At 35.8% G+C, this 18,527-nt stretch overlaps 2 protein-coding genes across 2 annotated transcripts; one reads left to right on the forward strand and one right to left on the reverse strand.

Moving 5' to 3' along the window:
- Positions 1-1,111: 1,111 nt before the first annotated feature.
- On the forward strand, positions 1,112-6,081 carry LOC124645863 (venom serine carboxypeptidase-like). Its single transcript, XM_047185808.1, has 8 exons — positions 1,112-1,208; positions 1,791-2,113; positions 3,162-3,277; positions 3,978-4,151; positions 4,553-4,720; positions 4,982-5,241; positions 5,583-5,717; positions 5,936-6,081. Exons 1-8 carry the CDS (start codon positions 1,174-1,176, stop codon positions 6,057-6,059), a joined length of 1,335 nt encoding a protein of 444 aa, XP_047041764.1. The 5' UTR covers positions 1,112-1,173; the 3' UTR covers positions 6,060-6,081.
- On the reverse strand, positions 6,068-18,032 carry LOC124645859 (venom serine carboxypeptidase-like). Its single transcript, XM_047185805.1, has 8 exons — positions 17,862-18,032; positions 16,168-16,478; positions 12,438-12,550; positions 10,349-10,522; positions 8,207-8,374; positions 7,795-8,057; positions 7,336-7,467; positions 6,068-6,949 (listed from the first exon to the last, which is right to left on the reverse strand). The coding sequence occupies exons 1-8, from the start codon at positions 17,894-17,896 to the stop codon at positions 6,556-6,558; spliced, it is 1,590 nt and encodes a 529-aa protein (XP_047041761.1). The 5' UTR covers positions 17,897-18,032; the 3' UTR covers positions 6,068-6,555.
- Positions 18,033-18,527: the final 495 nt, after the last annotated feature.

The raw sequence follows: 18,527 nt of genomic DNA on the forward strand, positions 1-18,527 counted from the left end.
CTTAAATATTTAATTAGTAAAATTATTACGAAAATGATTGTTATTTCTCCATATTTTGGTTATTTCCAAAAAAATATGGATGTTATTGTTCCGCATGTATTCGACATCCCCCTGTATACCGCGAGGTAAGGCGCGGGGTACCAATGACCTGCTTAGCATAAACGCGCTCCCACGCTCAGATATTCGCGATAGATTCTTGCACGCTCTTAAAAGTGATTTGCTCTATATTTAGGATGTTCGTAGTAAAACAAACATCGATGCGATACATTTAAATACGTGGATGTAATACATAATGGCGAATTACGCTGTGCGTGATTCGACTTCGCTGATAACTGATTTTCCCACGCTCGTAAAACCGGACAGCGGCTTCTGTTTCGCGGGGTTTTTTTCCAAACTATTAATTTTGAACGCGATTTCTTTGTAAAAAACACATTAAGTTTATTAAGCCTATGTTAATGTGGTTGAATCTTTATGGGGCTCCTCCGTGAGATTCTGGTTGAGTCATCGACATTTCTGTTCGCCGCTGTGAGGAGGTTGTACGTTGCGGCCACTTGCGGCTACGGCTGACAACAACTGGAGGCCTTGCCTTTGCCTTTTGGAAAATAAAAAGTAAAATTAAACATATTAAAACCTTAAATTATCTTTCCCTTTTACACAAGGTAAACGAAGATATATTATAATCATTGTAAACCTACGCTGTTTGAGGTTTGAGTGAGGTGTTCCATTTATGAATTATGTTTGTCATATTCTGTCATACATTTGATAATGTCGCATAGTCATCATTGGCATGACATGTTCGAGATTTGAAATCATCGTCATCATCGTCTCCCGAAGCTCTTCCCAACTATGTTGGGGTCGGGCAGTCTTACCCGATGCAGCAATCTCTTATAAGGAGCGACTGCCTCAGATGGGTGGCCCAGGTAACTCGGGTTTTGTATTGTGTGGCCAGTTACCCGGGCCATCCAATACAAAACAATCATCAATCAATCCAGTTTCCGTAGTTTCTAAGCTTCAAACTCCTAGAAGGAAAATTGCCTATTCTTTACCTCTATGACTGAATATTCCTCATATTCGTCATCAATTTTCTACGCGGTTTTGTTATAAGTAAGTAAGGTGCAAGTATAATGATGTAGTACAAGTTCATAACGAGACTGGTTTGCACCGTGGCCGGTCATGGAGCGAGGTATTCTAGTGTTCGCGGCCCTAAGGTGAGTGCTTGCAAAATGACCGACTCAGTAGGACCTCCTTGGATGTAAAAGGGAATAGACAAGAGCGTGGATATAGTCTGTCAATAAACAATTTGTTCTGCTTGCTTGCTCAGTAAAAAAATATATGTATTTGAAATATTTTAATTAAATAGTATTTTTTTTTGTTTCTTGGCAATAATTTATAGTCGTTTAACGATAACATCGATTAATTTGCAATTAAGAAAAATACAAGTTAATTTTTACATTTCTTACGGTTACGCTTATTTACATGTGAAGAAAAATAAGGAAAATCGACTGGCACGTACGCGATAATTTATTAGTTACGTAGATAGGTATTCGTGTAAATTAGCGTTGCCATAGTTACTTCAGACCTTTTCGACTGTTTTCCTTATTTAAGTAATCTGAAGACAGTTAAACGGTACCTATTGATAAACTCATACAGTTTTTATAAAAAAAATGTAGTAGGCTCCTCACCTTTGTTCTTTTTTCAGTAAAAATTACATGTTTGATCGATCAATTTATCAATTTTCACATATTAATAGATAATCTAGTTCCTAATACTGAATATTTTTTCCTATTCAGCTGTGTCTTCTGCATCGCCTTAGCAGCAGAGAATTCCTGCGGAGACTGTCTCATTTTAACACCTTACATTAAAAATGGCAGCGCTGCATTAGCCAGACAACTTTCAGAAGTAAACTCATCAAGCTTCTTGGACTACAAGAGTCATTCAGGCTTCATAACAGTGAAGAAAGAATATAACTCCAACTTATTCTTCTGGTTCTTCCCCGCGGCAACGGATATATCTGAAACGCCTTTAATAATATGGCTGCAAGGAGGTCCGGGCTTCTCGTCTATGAAAGGACTTTTTGACATCGTTGGGCCCATCAAAGTGGAGAATGGAAAAGGTACCTAACTTTTTTTTATAGTAGGCAATGAAGTAGGGAAGTTGGTCGTAAAAGTTCGCTCTCTTTTCCGTCTAAGCAAGTTACCATTAATAAACAAGTCATGACTCATAATCACAATAGACCTATACTTATAGGCTACTAACCATTGCCCGTGGTTTGGTTTGCTTCTGGACTACATCACGAACTTTTTTCGTAAGTTCCTTTAGTAGGTAGATACTCATAGTTACATTTCTATTAGTTTTCCCAAAACAGGTCAATTAAAAGCATTTGCTCAGTAAATACCTTCTTTTTACAATTCTTAATGGTCATTTGATCTTGAACATTAACAATAGGCTGATATTATGATGATGATGCTTCAATCAAGAGCAACCCTAACGGGGCTCACATACTTATTTTTCAACGTTTACCAATTCAACAACACTTGCATGGATAATATTCGTTGCTAATTGATTAACTGTTTCTTTTATCGATGCAATGTGCACGATAAATTCATATCGTCATCGTCACGGCCAGCTATTTTATTAAACGCAGGTAAGTACCTATTATCAAAAAGTATTTAATAAGAACTTAATCAAAGAGTACATAATATTTAATATCTTAATTCTGGAAATCATATTCAAGTTTGGAACGGTTGGTTCTCATTACAAATAATCAACTAAGTATTCGGAATAGGTTTGGTTGTGTCCGAAATAGATTCTAAGCAAAGAATTTGATGATCCTTTTTTCATGGCAGTTAATATGCAACTAGGCGCACTTTTTACGATGTCTGACCGATAAAACCAAGACAATAGACAGGTTTTTATGAAATATCGTGCTGTGTATTCTGATACTTTGTCTGGCGAATAGGTACCTACTGAACATTAAATAGCTTTGCAAGGAGCGCAAGCCAGTCGAAAATTCCCCTTGAATCCCTTCTTTATTCTGATGAAAACTGCATGAAAAACCGTGTCTCTAGTGTAGTAGTGTAGTGATCATATATCCAAAACCTTCTTCGTTCTACGACATTACAAAATGAGGCTGTTTGCTCACATTACTTTTCTAATTTCAGTTGCATCAAGAAACGTGTCATGGGCCGATCACTCCTTGTTGTTCCTCGACAATCCGGTCGGTGCTGGCTTCAGCTTCACAGATGACGAGAACGGATATCCCGACAACGAAGATGATGTGAGTCAATATGAATAAGTAAAAACCATAGGACCTATGCTTAAATCAAATCTCATAAACCTTGCACAATGGTCTTACATCTGGCATCCTATTCCGTAACAGTTTGTATGAATAACTTGATAGGTACCTACAGGATAGAATAATCTACAATTCAAATGGTCATGTATGTATCTAGTAAGGCTGTAGAGTGTCGCTAGCTGTTTTGTCTTTTTTTATATTTCCATATTCAAACCTCTTTCTCGTAAAAGGTAAGTGTGATGGCATAGAATGCTTTCGTCTAAGTCTGAACGTCATTTTATATGCTTTAGATGTAAAGTTTATCTGTTTACAAGTCTAAGTAACTGTACCTAATAATATTGATGCCGTTAAATATCTATTTCATGCAAATCTATTGCAACGATGTTTAGCCGAGCTCATCCTGCTCTTTATGAACCTATAGAAATGGAAATAAACCAGTTCAGGAAGCAGTTAAGTAAAAATACAGTTTTTACTAGTTTGTGTCTTCTACAGGCCTGGGTGCTAATATACGGCTTTTTTTAGAATAGTTTGTTGGTTTCTTAGCATCCCCATACACTTTTATACAACAATACCACTTGAAGAAACCTCTCAATAATTTTGCTTGCTAATACTTATAGAAGCTAGAAGTCCAAGGCCTCAAAGCGAGCGTTTCTATTTTTAAAAGCAAGCAAGCGATTTTCAGGTCGGCGAACAAATGCTGGAGTTCCTCAAGCAGTTCTTGGAGATGTTCCCAGAGCTGCGATCAGCACCGCTGTTCGTAATCGGCGAGTCGTACGCCGGGAAGTACGTGCCAGCACTCGCCATTCAGATCCATAGATACAATGAGGAGGATAGAGAACAGGATATCAACTTAAAGGTACTTATGAAGGATAGCATATTTTTAAGGCAAAGAGTACCTTAACAATTTACCCGTTTTGAACGCAACGTAAAGCAATTATTCATAAAAAATATACAATACACCATAAACTACATACCTACTTAAATAATAAAGACGTAAGTAATTTATTTTGAAGCGGATTTTATTGCAAAAATTACCAATGCATAGAAAGATTGCATCATTGTCTCCGGGTCTGATCTGTCTAGTTCACCTGTTGCGCTTATACCATTTGATCTATTTTATCAGAAGCATTTGTTGAAACTATTAAAGGCATAGAAATCCAAAATGTAGTAGTCGTAGTGGGATATACCTACCTACGTTCAAAACCTACATTTACGTTGGACCCGTTCATATTGTCAACCTTTTAAAATCATTTCCAGGGTATAGCAATTGGCAACGGTCTGGTAGAACTCCGGAACATGATGCACTATAGCACCATGTGTGAGGTGCTGGGCATCTTGGAAGGTCATCAGATTGATCACTTGGAGACGTTGGAGAAACAGGTCGTCAAGCTTATCGATAGCAAGAAGATGGTCGATGCTGCTAACGTAAGTTTACTGATGATGGTATTGCAAATATTATGTACATCTTAAGTTTGGTTGACATAAGACTACGGTAAAACAAAACAGCCAAAACATAACCTAAGATCACACAAGCCACGAAACAAGTATGTATATTTCCTTACATATGAAGGGCATACATACTCAAAACGTTTTTTACGTGGTCACTCGCAGTTTTCCTCAAAAAATACAGAATTTGTATACCTGCTTATTGCTGTTACATGGACTATGTTTAATTTTTATTTCCAGAAATTCAACGAAACAATAGAATACATAAAGAAACAGAGTGGCGTCAGCATATACAACTTTGTGGAGGAACCTTCATCAGGGGCTCCCGAATTTGAAGAATTTATCAACAGGAGCGAAGTCAGAGAGCAGATACATGTGGGCAACACAACCTTTGACTATAACAACCAGTTGGTCTACGAGAAGATGTTGCCAGACTTCGCTAATAGCACTAAGCCTTTTGTTGAAGAGCTTTTAGAGCACTATGGAGTTTTGAGCTACAGGTAAGGATTTGAAGGCTTTAAGTATAGCTTTGAAATCTTATAGTTGTCTGAAGGTATACCTAAAATAACAAGCTTTGATTAATTGCTTTTTGCGAATTATCGAAAGACAGTCAAAGATGACAGTTCCTTAACTGACGGAGTCTTCTTGTTTTACCTTATAACATCCACAGGAAAGGGTACTTTTATTATATTGTAGGCTATTTGGGATAGCCCAAAACTAGTCCAGATAAGTAGGTATTGTATTGGTGGAATCTCTTTGTTATAGAAGTGCTCGTTAGCATAAGATAGTCGCTATATCATCACCATGTACACTTACTAACCTCGTTTTTCCAATTTTCAAGTGGTCAGTTAGACATAATCCTGGGCTACAGCCTGTCGAAGCATATGTACGAAACACTGAAATGGTCGCGGCGCGAGTCGTACGCGCAGGCCCCGCGTCGCCGCCTGCGCAGATACGCTAACGGATCCGTTGTCGGGTAAGACAGCGAATTGCTATGATTCATTTATTTGCCTGTTGGTTTGAGTGGGCATTGGGAAATTACTCATGATAGTCTCGCAGTCAGAAATTGTAATTAAAATTATTACGATCTTTTGCCTTCCAAAAATTATAACCACCAAATATACAACACTCAAGTGTCCAATTACTCCAGCAAGGTTTTACAATGATGACATTTATTTTAATTTCTTATTTCAGGTACAGGAAAGCAGGTGGAAATTTCGTGGAGGTTCTCATTCGAGGTGCTGGTCACATGGTGCCAGTTGACCAACCAGACGTCGCCAAATTCATAATAGACAGTTTCATAGAGGAGTTCAAATAAACGCTGTATTTTATGTACAAAATAATATTTTATTATCTATTCTATATATTAATTATATCATATTTACAACAGATTGTATTAAGTCTAAAAGGCACTGAGGAATACAGGGTCTTGGCAGATGTCATAGACTAGTTCTCGCGTCTTTCATCCAATAATTTAAATGCCGAAATGCATTTTATGTACCTACCATAATTTCGAATGCTACAAAATCATAAGTTGATTATACCTACATTATACAACAAATGCATGAGATCCGAAGACGAAAGTAAACATCGGCTCCTATTTTAAGACCACTTTTCTCACAAACTGTAAACACTGCAACCCACCATCGAATTCTTGGCCAAAAATTTGTACAAAATGTTATCGGATTGAACACCTGAATCGTGGAGCAGCAATGGGCTTAACAATAGCCACAAAAATTGGTCTACTGAATCAACGTCCAAAAATACTACGCACAACCTTTCATCAATGCTCAGCATAGAATCCTGACAACTCCTTAAAACATAGTGGAAGTAATACTGGTTTCGTCAACCGTGTTATACAAGTACGCATCAGTCCGTCTCTTCCATCGTAACCCATACACGACACCACAAACTAAAGCTAAGATCAGCAGCACATTTAGTACTATGCTCACTACCATCACAGTTTGAGACCCTGACGGGGACACAATAGGAACTTCTAGTATAGTCTTGGAAACACCTTCTAGCTCATCATCAATGTATTTCGCGGTATCTTGGACCATAATGTGGTAATCTGGAGGTAAAGGCATGGCTAGGCCCTTAATGAAGCGAGCGATTAGTTCCGTGGTCTCTGCTGGCTTGTCTAGAGGGACTAGATGTCCTGCACCTCTGACTAGGACTTCTGTTAAGCTGCCTCCGCTTTTGACGTAGCTGAAAATAGAAAACAAATCAATAAGACTTTATTCATGTTTATTGAATAATTAATTCGCACCTCTGGTAGAAGAAGAGAAAGAAAGAACACCGCCATGGAAAATTTGTGGTGATGGAGACCACATTGAATGTAAAAATTTTCTTTAAAAAGCTTTCCCCCCATATTGCTGAAACAGATTTTGTGCTCTTAGGTTTATTATTCCAAAGGTGCAGATTGTTTAACAATTCAGACTCAGAAAAATAATAGAGTAAGGATCGAAAATTCTCTTGGAAATTTTATATGTGCTGTATGATCCACAAGCATATAGAGCATTTCTAAGCTTCACCTTCTGCACATAAAAAGTAAGATTGTGATGATGATTCCATGGATTTCATTAATCACTTACCCAGCGACTTTATTGTCAAACCACCAAGGAGTACGTGATGCGTTAAGGAATTCTTCCCGTTTGTTCCAGTGCCAGTGCTTCCTGCGAGCTCTCGCGTTGGGCACACAAGGAGCTGTCAGGTCCATCTGCCCACTGCAAATCATATTGTAGTTTAATATTCATGAATTGAAAGGTTGAAAGGTCGTTTCGGTAATGTAATGGTTGGAAGCTGGCTTCTGATTTATACAATTTGTCTGTCAATGAAGTAGCGGATTTTTAGGGCAGTACCGGAGTGGGCACTGCTGGCTTTAAATTTATTTGTGACGTCACTCTTATTTCTCCTTTGTACTCCCCCAGTTAACTCCCTTATGATCTACCCCTGTGTACCTACACCCTTATGTACTACCCCTTTGTACCCTCTGTACCTGTGTACCTTTGTTGGTGCACATAATAGAATAAACAAGAAAACATTATTCTTACCAATAAATAAGTATCCTATAATGATTGAGCAGCATTTCCACCTTCGAGCGGACTTCACTCAAGAAGTCAGGAGTGAGCATATTATGAGCTGTTGCGTTATGGAAGGCGAACTCTATGCTGCCGACATGCAGGGCTTCAGTCACTTCGGGTCTGCGGATATAGCTGACGAAGTCATCCAGATGGGATAGGTCGTCTACTAAGATGTTGAACGTCTGCTGCTGCCTTGCTATGTCATTTAGCCGGTTTAGAAGTTCTTCTCGAAGCTGGAACGTAGAAAAAATACTTCTAGTCGATACGCATAGTACTTATGCAGATATAAAATTACCTGTACCTTGTATAGAGATAATATCTGTGGTTACCTCCAGTTGTTCAAATTAATAATGATTTTTAAGTCATTTTTCACTTTACTTACCAAAGACGCGGAATCGGAGTCTTCTCTAGTAATGGCTTTGTCATATGCTTCCTGCAGCGGCTTGACTGCCAGCAAGCCCTGGCTGTCGATTAGGCCCCACTGGTAGTACACCGAGCTGTAGTCTGCTATGCTGTCCCGACTCAGCACTGGGTTGCCCAGTATTATACCCTGGAACATTTTAATAAATAGATTACGTATTGACAGAAATGTCACAGAACTTTCAGCTTTACTACATATTACTAATTGTTAGTGGGTAGGTGCAGAGATTTTCCAACTTCATCTCTTTTGTGTGTATTATTATAGCAAGAACATTTTCGGAATGAGATTGGGAGGGAAATGGGCAGTTGCATCATTTCAATAAAACACTCTTGTCCTATATTCTCCAGAATAATCTTTGTACCTACCTATTTGAAATATGTAGATAAAATACGTAAAAAATTATGAGATAAGTAAACTAATTTTAATTTAAAATTTAAACTAATTTTAATTTTAATTATGAGATAAGTAAACTGTAATTTTAAATCCTATACTTACGTATACTTTTACGTGCAACAGAAAAAAAATTGACAACCTGTATATTTTTGTAATCTTAACTAATTCTATTCAATGGAGTACAATTTATGTAGGTAGAGCAAGATATAAGATATTAATATTATACAAACATTGATAAGTGCGTTATGTCCGGTGCGAGAAGGTTACGTCAATCAATCGTCATGGAAAACGTTTCCTGATAACAGAATACCCATATTTGTACTTCCGAATTAATTAAGCAGAGCTTATAATTTAAAATATCGCATTCTAAAGATCCTGTCTACAATGAGTTATAAAACCATAGATTAGATACAAGATGATTTAAGCTTTGCTAAAGGGTACCGAGAATAATAAATATTTTTGCAAAAAACTAGCTTATTAACAGTCTATTGAAATCGGTAAGGTCGTAAAAACTTTTGAATATATCATTGAGATTAAAAACAGTTCTTGAGTAGATATCAATTTTTTGTCGAATTTTGAGGTCGATACGGTTTGCGAAAAATATTTGGGATCCTTTTTTTATTTTCAATTATCAAATTCAGACATATTTCTCATTGTGACTGGCTTTGGCGCAATATAGATGGTTATGCTGATTAATGGAGTCTGCTCCCATTATAAGTGTCGCTATTGAAACTACGTTATTTTGAATTAACCGGTAAGTACAGCTCAAAGAAAGTTATAACATAAATCATATAGTAACAATAAACCATATTTTTACATAGGTCAGTAATTACTATGGCATATCAATTCTAACCATCGTGAGTTTCATTTTGCATACCTACAACCAAACGATTTCACGGATACGAACCGCAAACGATTTTTAAATTGACCTTGTCAATTAGTTTTGACATTTATCATTTGTTGTCATTTGTGTCCATTGACTTGCATTGAGATTGCTTTGTTATTAACTCGAATAGTTTCCGTTATTTAAGAGGTGTCAGTTTATTTAACCTCTATTCAGTTGAGCGGTTTTTTAATGTGTAGCTTAGGCAGGTACTTGTTGAGCAACCTTTGTGTGTGTACTTTATAAGTACCTGCTTAAACAACAGTGGAAAATGATTCGTCAATATTTTTATTTCAATTCTGTATTTTTTATAAGTGAGAAGTGTTCTGGGAATTAGACTAAGAGTATGTTTCCCTGAATACGCAACGCAAACATAGGTACTCAACTATCATTAAGTAAAATTTAAAAAATTATAGTTCTAAGTTAATATAACGCTGACGTCTCAAGGAGATGTGAGCAACGCCGGCCAAAGAAGTACCTATAGGTTGAAAGAGCCTTGGAATACAAAGGGCTTTAGAAGAAACAAAGTGGTTCTAACCAACAAAAGTTTGACACACAAACGGCGAGGCTTCATTTGCAAGCAATGATTTAAACAAAAATAATTACGAACGATATCTTCTTCCTCGACACCTCATGACTGAGGATTGCTACGAGCCATTAAGTACTCGCTAGGACTCCCTGTCTTCGGCCATTTGCAAGGCCAACGTGCAGATGTCTTTTACGGATCTGTCCAGCGGGTTGGCGATACACCGCGATCACTTTTTCCCTCTACAAGACCGACTACAATTAGCTTTCTAAGCTGGACAATTGAACAAATAGGTACATACCTGTAAATTAACATCCAGCAGTCCGATACTGTGGTCCTGTTCTAGAATCTTGATGCCGAGAGCTGGTAGATATCGGCCGGCGTAAGACTCCCCGGCTATGAACAGCGGCGCTTTGGCCACCTCGGGGAATACGAGCCGAAACTGGTGTAAAGCCTTGTATAGGTGCGACGAACACTGGAACATACGATTTAAATACTTGAATTTATTGTAATCTGGTTCATCTTTCAGAATAAGTAGTAAGTGGTATACGTATATTTTTTGTTTTATAATCTTAATTTTGATAAAATTACTTAATTATTTATACAATCATAATTGTCCGTTTTTATGCAAAATGGAACCACTCGACAAATTTCATTTTTTACTTTTTTTGAAGAATACGAATGTAAAAGTGGTCTAAATTCTTATACAAAAAAGAACCACATGATTTCCCCCTTGGAAAGAAGGTATATTAAAATTTAAAAAAAGTAAAAAATGAAATTTGTCGAGTGGTTCCATTTTGCATAAAAACGGACAATTCTCATTCTTCATCAGTTCATTTTCATCTATAACATCTCCCAGTTTTCATGGGAATGTAGACAATCTATACTTATGAATTTAATGCAATTTAAAATGAGTTACTTAATCCTAGATGTATTCGTTTTTTTTTTAATGGTAGCACGCAGCGTCCACAAAACATTTCTGTTTTGAAATAAATAATTGGATTAGTTTATCTAACTCGTGAATTCGTGATCTATGATGTCTATGATATAGGAAAAACCAGCACAAATCTAGTTACAGGTTCGTGATCATAATTATTAAATAGATACTATTATGACCACATAGTATTCTAAAAACTTGGAAAAGGACGTGACATATGCTCTTTTGTTGTATCCGGGTGCCTAAAGATTTCAGAAGATAAGATTTTGACATTCTTCTTGCTCCGCTATCTTGATTAAACTGGCTATGATGAACCTCTTAAAATAATTGAAATAAATCTAATTGAAAGAAATCAATATTTTAAAAACATTGTCAATAAGTTCTAAAATGGGAGCTCTATTGAAGTAACGAAACACTCTACAATTCATACGCGGAAGTTTATCGCCACGCTTCATCGAACTTTCAACAAAAAACAACGTAAGTAGTAAGGTAGGTTTACCAGTTGTCTATTGTTTTGTATCAACTGTTCAACAGTCGTTTATGCAACCTAATCAAATTGCAAATAATGTTTGTTTTGTCTCTTGCGGAGCAAAAACATTCGCATGTGAAACAGTGATTGATCACCTTGTTTTAGTATGGTATCATTTTACCCATAGGTATTATGTTTGCTGGGTTTGCGGGATTATTTCTCACGCATGCACCCACAGCGGGACGAGTAATTTTATGATTGTCCACAAGCATAATAATATTATTTTTTATTTTTTAGACTAACTGACTAATGGCCGAGAACTGAGTAATTTGGTGCGCACTTGATCTATTAATTTTAAGGGGGAAAATGTACACCTAGCAACACATAGCTGACATAGTTAGATCTTGAAGACTTTATTCAGATCATATAATGTTGGTAAAATTACTTACCTTTTTATCTATGGGTAAGTGAAAAGCTTTTTTAAAGCGTAGCAAAACCACTGTAAATGTTTTCTTCACCTTAAAGTAAAGATAAAAGTAACAATCTGCCAAATACCTATGTGTCAACATGATCACATACGCCCATTCTATCTTCAATCTTGTGCGTACCTTATATGTTAATGGATTCCGACCTTGAATTAACTAACTACTTCGTATTGATTTAAGCGAATAAGTATCACCACAAGCGCAATCAAATTGACCGCTAAAATATTGAAAAAAAAAATCTAAGAAGGCCATCCATCCATATACACACTTATTTACATTTTGATGTTTCTTTAAAAATCGTGAGTGGTTTATCGTCTACATATGTACATTACATACAACTTTGTATAGAGCTAAGAATTTTCTTATGAATAGCATAGCTTTATACCATGCAGCTTTTAACATAAAATAGCATACATCGTTTAGCCACATAATTTTATAGTCTATTCGCTTAAGAAATTGCCTTTGCATCACCTTAAAAGGTATTGTGTAAGGTTCTTACCGTGGTCATATCTTGTATGAAGCCTTTAGGGCTGTTGGTAAAACTGAAGCCGGCGCCTATAGGGTTGTCGATAAACAGCAACGAATGATCTTTGGCCCAGGTTGAACGCCGCACTGCAATTAAAACAATATTTCTTTCAACTGATTACGTTAGAAAAAAACACTTTTGTAAAAATATTATATGACCAGTTTTATATGAAAAAAACATTTTCTTTGTTTCCGCTGCCCAAAGCATAACCAACCAGGTTTTCCTATCGATTCTTATTCAACTTGCCACAACACAAAAAAAAATACATAAATGCTGACTAAGACAAAACCTCGAGTCAATGTATTCAAAATCCCTAAGGTTTGTCCTAAGAATATGTTATGCTATTTGCGTAAATATTGCCCAAAGTACTTATAAAGTACCGATGTGGTCGTTGAAGCATGAACCTACTTTTTAAAGTGCCATTATCCTTGTCCAAAGCGGTGGAGAACTTAAACAGAGTTTTTTTTATTCCGTAATGTCATGTGACTAAATAAAATTAATTCTCTTTCACGTGGCCTTCATATTTAATCAAATAAATAAGTAGGTAGGATCAAGTAAACCTGAACAAATGAACTATGAATCATTTCTGTTATATCGTGTTTATCGAACATTTCATGTGTTTCATTTACGGTTCGTCTATTATTTTTCAAAACAATTTCAATGCTTTATGAGTCTATTCGCATTCGCATATATAACTCTGAGCCACTGACATACCTACTTGGCTTTTATTCCTAGTTGGACAGAGCTTTTAGAATTACTGGCGGAAGCAAGGAGGAAGGAAAGATGAGAGCCGAAGTCTCTGAAATCGAAAGTCGTTTCTAGTTGACGCTTACCAAATAATATGGGTATGATCACTCTATTACAAAATGAACAGGACTTGTCAGTATGCAACGCCTGAAAATCAGGTGTGAGGTTTCTAGCATGAATTACAACCTCTTTTTACATCACTTAAGAAATTGACACCACGAAGGTTGGCATTCCGTTCATCATAATTCACATAACAAATCGTTACCCACTGTTATATTTTATAGCGAACCGGTTCTACCAAAAATATTTTATTCTTAAGCTTAGCGGGCCCTTGAAAACCGGTAATTCCGAAATTTACCTTGAATTGTTGCTACGAACCGTATACCGTTGAGAGTAAGGATTGGAGACAGTGAGTGTAACTACCTACTTACCATATGTATGCTTAAGTAGATTTATTAACAATGACCGTGAAAGTATAAGCTCGTAATTTTATATGTCTATCAGTCAAGGTGTTGTATGTCTATGTGCCGAGTAATCTGTTCGGATCAGAACAAAAAGATCAAATATTCAAGTAAATGAGAAGTGTATAAATAAGGGACTATCGTGGGAAAATTAAAATAATAGTGTAAGTACGATATTATGATTGCAATAGTGAATTAAATATTTAATAATATCATCATCTGTTGACGGTATTCTACAGTTGAACGGACTTTTATTAAGTAACTAGCTTTCCGTTTCCAAGAGAATTCTTCAAAAGTCCGGGATAAAACTATCCTATGTTCTTTCTCAAGTTCAACTCTATCTCTGTACCAAATTTTATTCAGTTCAGTGGTTTAGACGTGAAAGCGTAACAGACAGACAGAGTTACTTTCGCATTTATAATATTAGTAGCGATGAATTAAGTAAAACAGGTTATATTTTATGATAGCAGTAAAAAAAAATATCTTTAGGTATAATTTTTCTGCAAGGATTGTCTTTTGACCTGACTTGCCGATTGTAATAAATCCAAATTACCTAGTGATAATCGGAGTAAAATAGAATGTAAGCATTATAATAAATATGTATAATAACACTTTGTTTGTCACAGGGACCTAAGTAGTTTTTAGTTACTGCAGCAATTTATTGTTAATTCGCTAAGTATAAATATTATAATAAGCACTTCTTACGCCTGCCTGAGACACAATGAGACACTAGTTCAAGCAAATCATGCATCAGCACTTATTTAGAATAAGCAAAAGTATTGTAAAAAAAAAAACAAAGTGAAGTAATAAATCATTTAGGTATTTATTTAAATTTTTATAAATATAAATATTTCGGGACGGGAACTTCAGTATTAAATTAACCCATTAAAAACGTTTATGTCTTTATCTATACCTACATTTTTGGGCCATAACCTTGCTAAGAGGCCTTTTTCTGCTTTCAATAAAAGTAAATAAAACATTTTGCAGTCACAATAAAACTAGTACCCACGGTACCCAGGGAATCCCCACAGCAATTCGTACAAACTGTAATAATTGGTATCATAAAACTCGCACTCAAAAACCCGCTGAAAGGGAAAATATATACGGAAATTCCTACGTTTTGTATAATATCAACCAATCCACACATTATTAATTATTAGGTATATCATCATCAATGATTATTTAAATTCTTCGTTAATCGCAACTAGTTTTAAACCGGAATTTCGTCAGTTTTGGAAAAAATGCTATTAAATTACATCATAAAAGATCTGCAGGTTACCTAAATAGAGGAACATTTCAAGAATTAGGTATGTGGGCAAAACGGGTTTAAACATTTGTTTAAAAATTCTACGATGCTGCGACAAAAGCATTAGAAGGTCAATGACTCTTATCACAGAAATATGTCCGAAACGGAACTGACGTCACATCCGAGATTAACGTAACGTCTGGAGAAAATGGGTCAACGTAGAATTAGCTAATTAGGGGTATAACTTTTGTAGAGCAGGTGTGTGAAATAATTTAAAGTTTTTAAAGTACATATTTACTTGGTCAAATGAGTAGAGGCATGGTTGGCTTGGCTTGCTTATTTAACCAAGTAGCAAATGTTTAAGAATTGCATTCACATTTTTCTTTCTTTATTGACGTAAACCTTATTTTTCAGCAAAGCTGCGTAAAAACTTGAGTTTATTTCAGTGAAGAAAAAAAAAGAATTAAAAATTGTGCCAGCTAAGGTCACCTTCATTAAATAATGTTTACTACTACTGTTATTAAATGTATGTTTAAGTGTTGCAAACATAACAAGGCGTATCAACGGATCAGTTTCCCAGTTCTACTACTGTTCATTGGGTTATTGTTTTAGGAAGTCTCAGTTACCATCGAAGTGTAAAATTCGTACAACACCAATGTACGACTATCGTGTTTGGCAATAAGTGTACCCACTGCTGATGAATTTTAGTATCGCAAATACTTGATTAAACTACTTATATTTTTGTGTGAAAGTATGATTGAGAATACTGATATTTGATGATGGTCATTATTACAATAACAGGGTACTTACCTGCCTAATACTAGGAGTTTAGAGAATTCCCCAAAATATTATAATGTTGAATAATAATATTGTCGAATGCCACCTCTATTTAAAACATTGACCTACCTATGATATAAAAAGGTCAACAAGTTAGTAATTGATTTGCTTAATTTGGTCATTCATAACGTGCCAACTTATTGGCTATGCATCTATGCAACTAATTCATAAGCTACACGAGCATCGTCGTTAATTTCTTTGAGTGTCTTTCCGGTCATAATTAAAATACAAGACCCGTCATATGAATCAATACATAGTATAAAACGTCGCTTTCTCTGTCCCTATATCCCTACGCTCAAAGCTTTAAAACTACGCAACGCATTTTAATGCGGTTTTTTTTATAGATAGAGTGATTGAAGAGGAAGATTTATGTGTATGTAAAATATTAATTATCAAAGCGAAAGGAACTTACATTTCAACTCGTTGTTCGTATATTCGAAAGGTCCGATCTCGTCGAAAAGACCAGCGAGGCTCGTGGACCCAGGACCGCCTTGCAACCATAATATCCATGGCGTTTCTTCCGTATAGTTTGGAGCCGGGAAATACCAGAAGAATAAATTTGAGTTCAGCTTTTCATCAACCGTGAAGAACCCAGAGTAACTGGTCCTGTTCAAGAATAATTTGGGATCTACGACGGATAAGTTTCTCGCTTGTTCCACTAAGTTTTTTTTTATAAGTGGTGTCAGGATTAGAGCTGGGGTCCTTGCTAATGTCGATGATAGGCTGAAAATAAAAACAATCGAATACATTATCGATTTTTCGCCGTTTAATTTTTTAGGGCTGCAATTTATTGAAGGTCAATATTAACCAATTTATTTTTATCAATATTAATAAGCACGATTTTTCCTATTTCAATTAAAATTTTATTGGCATAATAATTTTGTTGTTAATTTGAATAATACAGATTGGTCGTGACATTAAACCTGTTTCGAAGGCTGCGCGTGCAAGGTGTTTGGAAATAATCGTTTAAGTACAATGTGGCCACTTCCTTGCACGCATGGTGAAAACATAGGTGACACGTGCCCTGTTAACCAATGTACTAAGTACATGCTTACTTACCTGTGAAGCCTACCTACTTGTAAAGGAAAAAACGTCGGAAATGAGTCATAATAAAGGTTGTTACGACGAAGTCTGTTCCCTGCTTCAGATTCATACTATGTACCAATGTGGATTAAAAAATCTTTGCATTTTTAATTAGTCGCGATACAACCAAGGCCAACTTTAGTTATAATTTATGCAGCAAAAATATTTGAAAATGCAAGCAATAAAACATTTTTTTAGTTTAAATCGATTATTCTCTTAAACTGTAGTAATTTTACGGTGTATTAACATTTCATAGAATGGTTGAGATTAGAAAAATATGAATGTGCACTTAGTACCATTAACTGATAAGGTTTATACAAAAAAAAATATTACCATATCCAGTCACGCTCAGTATTAACATAAGTACATACTTAGGTTCTGGTAATGTTAAACCAATATGAGATTGATTGAACACAATAATATTGCTAGAGAAAAAAATATTCGTAGTACAAACTTGGCATTCCAAAGCTATAAAACAGGAGATTTTAAAGTTTGATTTTCTTAATGGCAATCAAGCAAATCAAATTTTGTTTTTCAACTATTTTCATAATTAGCTGTTTCTCGTGGTTTCACCCCTCATGGGGTAACTTCTTCCCTTACGCGGATAAAATATAGAGCGGACACAGTACCTATAGCTTTTTAATAGTGACACGAAACCATTTTTAAAATCGAAATCCCAAGAAAAATAATTCTAAGCATAGACTTTTTGCCTGTTGTATCTACAAGGATATAAACATAGCTTATGCATAGATATCAATCTAAACACCAAGTGTGAGAACATTTGTATCTATTATATCCCATTGAACCGGCACTGAATCAATCAATTTAAATTATTGGCAAGTGCAACGACATCATACAATTGCGCTGTTGTAAAGGGATCATGATTTCCTGCTAACTGGCAGATATTTTGCACTCAATCACAATGTCATGCGTGCACTCATACTAACAAGATTGATTTATAAAAAACAATCTGTGTAAATAAACAAGGAATTAAAATAGTAAATATAAAGCTAATTGACCTACCTTGATAATAAAAATAATCCAATGAACACTTTCATTTTGCACCACAGATAACTATATGTTTATGTTAGAAACTTTTTCAGTGTCATAGGTTAATTGACGCGCGATTTAAAAATGGAACACGGTTCGCGCGCGTCGGCATCGAGTTCAGCAACCGGACTGGGTAGACTCGCGCCAACCAGAGAAATTGCACAACACTGCCTGGTCCGTGACGTCATTTGATAGTCTACATAATATTATGTACGGTCATATAATTAACTCTCGCGTATTGACTAATGACCTTCAAGGGCGGCAGTGATTTTCACGGTGAGGGTATGTTGAAAAACTTAAAAGTAGAAGGTTTGCCTGCCGTGACCGTAAGGCAAGAAGATATTTGGGTAAACCTACTTCCCACAATACATAGATAATATTTTTGTCTAGATAAGATTGGCAATCGATTTCATCTAGACTTCTAACAAGTCTAATTTAACAAATGTGTCGACATAATTTTATAATTAACTAGCCGTTTTCCCGCGGTTTCACCCGCGTCCCGTGGTAACTACTGCCCGTACCGGGATAAAATATAGCCTATGTTACTCGTGGATAATGTAGCTTTCGAATGGTGAAAGAATTTTCAAAAACTGTCCAGTAGTTTTTGAGCCTATTCATTACAACCAAACAAACAAACAA

This window comes from Helicoverpa zea, chromosome 3 (assembly GCF_022581195.2).
Source record: "Helicoverpa zea isolate HzStark_Cry1AcR chromosome 3, ilHelZeax1.1, whole genome shotgun sequence".
Taxonomy (NCBI): domain Eukaryota; kingdom Metazoa; phylum Arthropoda; class Insecta; order Lepidoptera; family Noctuidae; genus Helicoverpa; species Helicoverpa zea.

Coding starts and splice junctions, on each gene's coding strand:
- LOC124645863 (XM_047185808.1), top strand. CDS start 1,174: ATGGAGCGAGGTATTCTAGTGTTCGCGGCCCTAAG. Junction 1,209..1,790: donor CTAGTGTTCGCGGCCCTAAG/GTGAGTGCTTGC, acceptor TTTCCTATTCAG/CTGTGTCTTCTGCATCGCCT. Junction 3,278..3,977: donor ATCCCGACAACGAAGATGAT/GTGAGTCAATAT, acceptor AGCGATTTTCAG/GTCGGCGAACAAATGCTGGA.
- LOC124645859 (XM_047185805.1), bottom strand. CDS start 17,896: ATGAAAGTGTTCATTGGATTATTTTTATTATCAAG. Junction 8,375..10,348: donor TGCTGGATGTTAATTTACAG/GTATGTACCTAT, acceptor AAAATGTTCCAG/GGTATAATACTGGGCAACCC. Junction 7,468..7,794: donor TATAGGATACTTATTTATTG/GTAAGAATAATG, acceptor TATGATTTGCAG/TGGGCAGATGGACCTGACAG.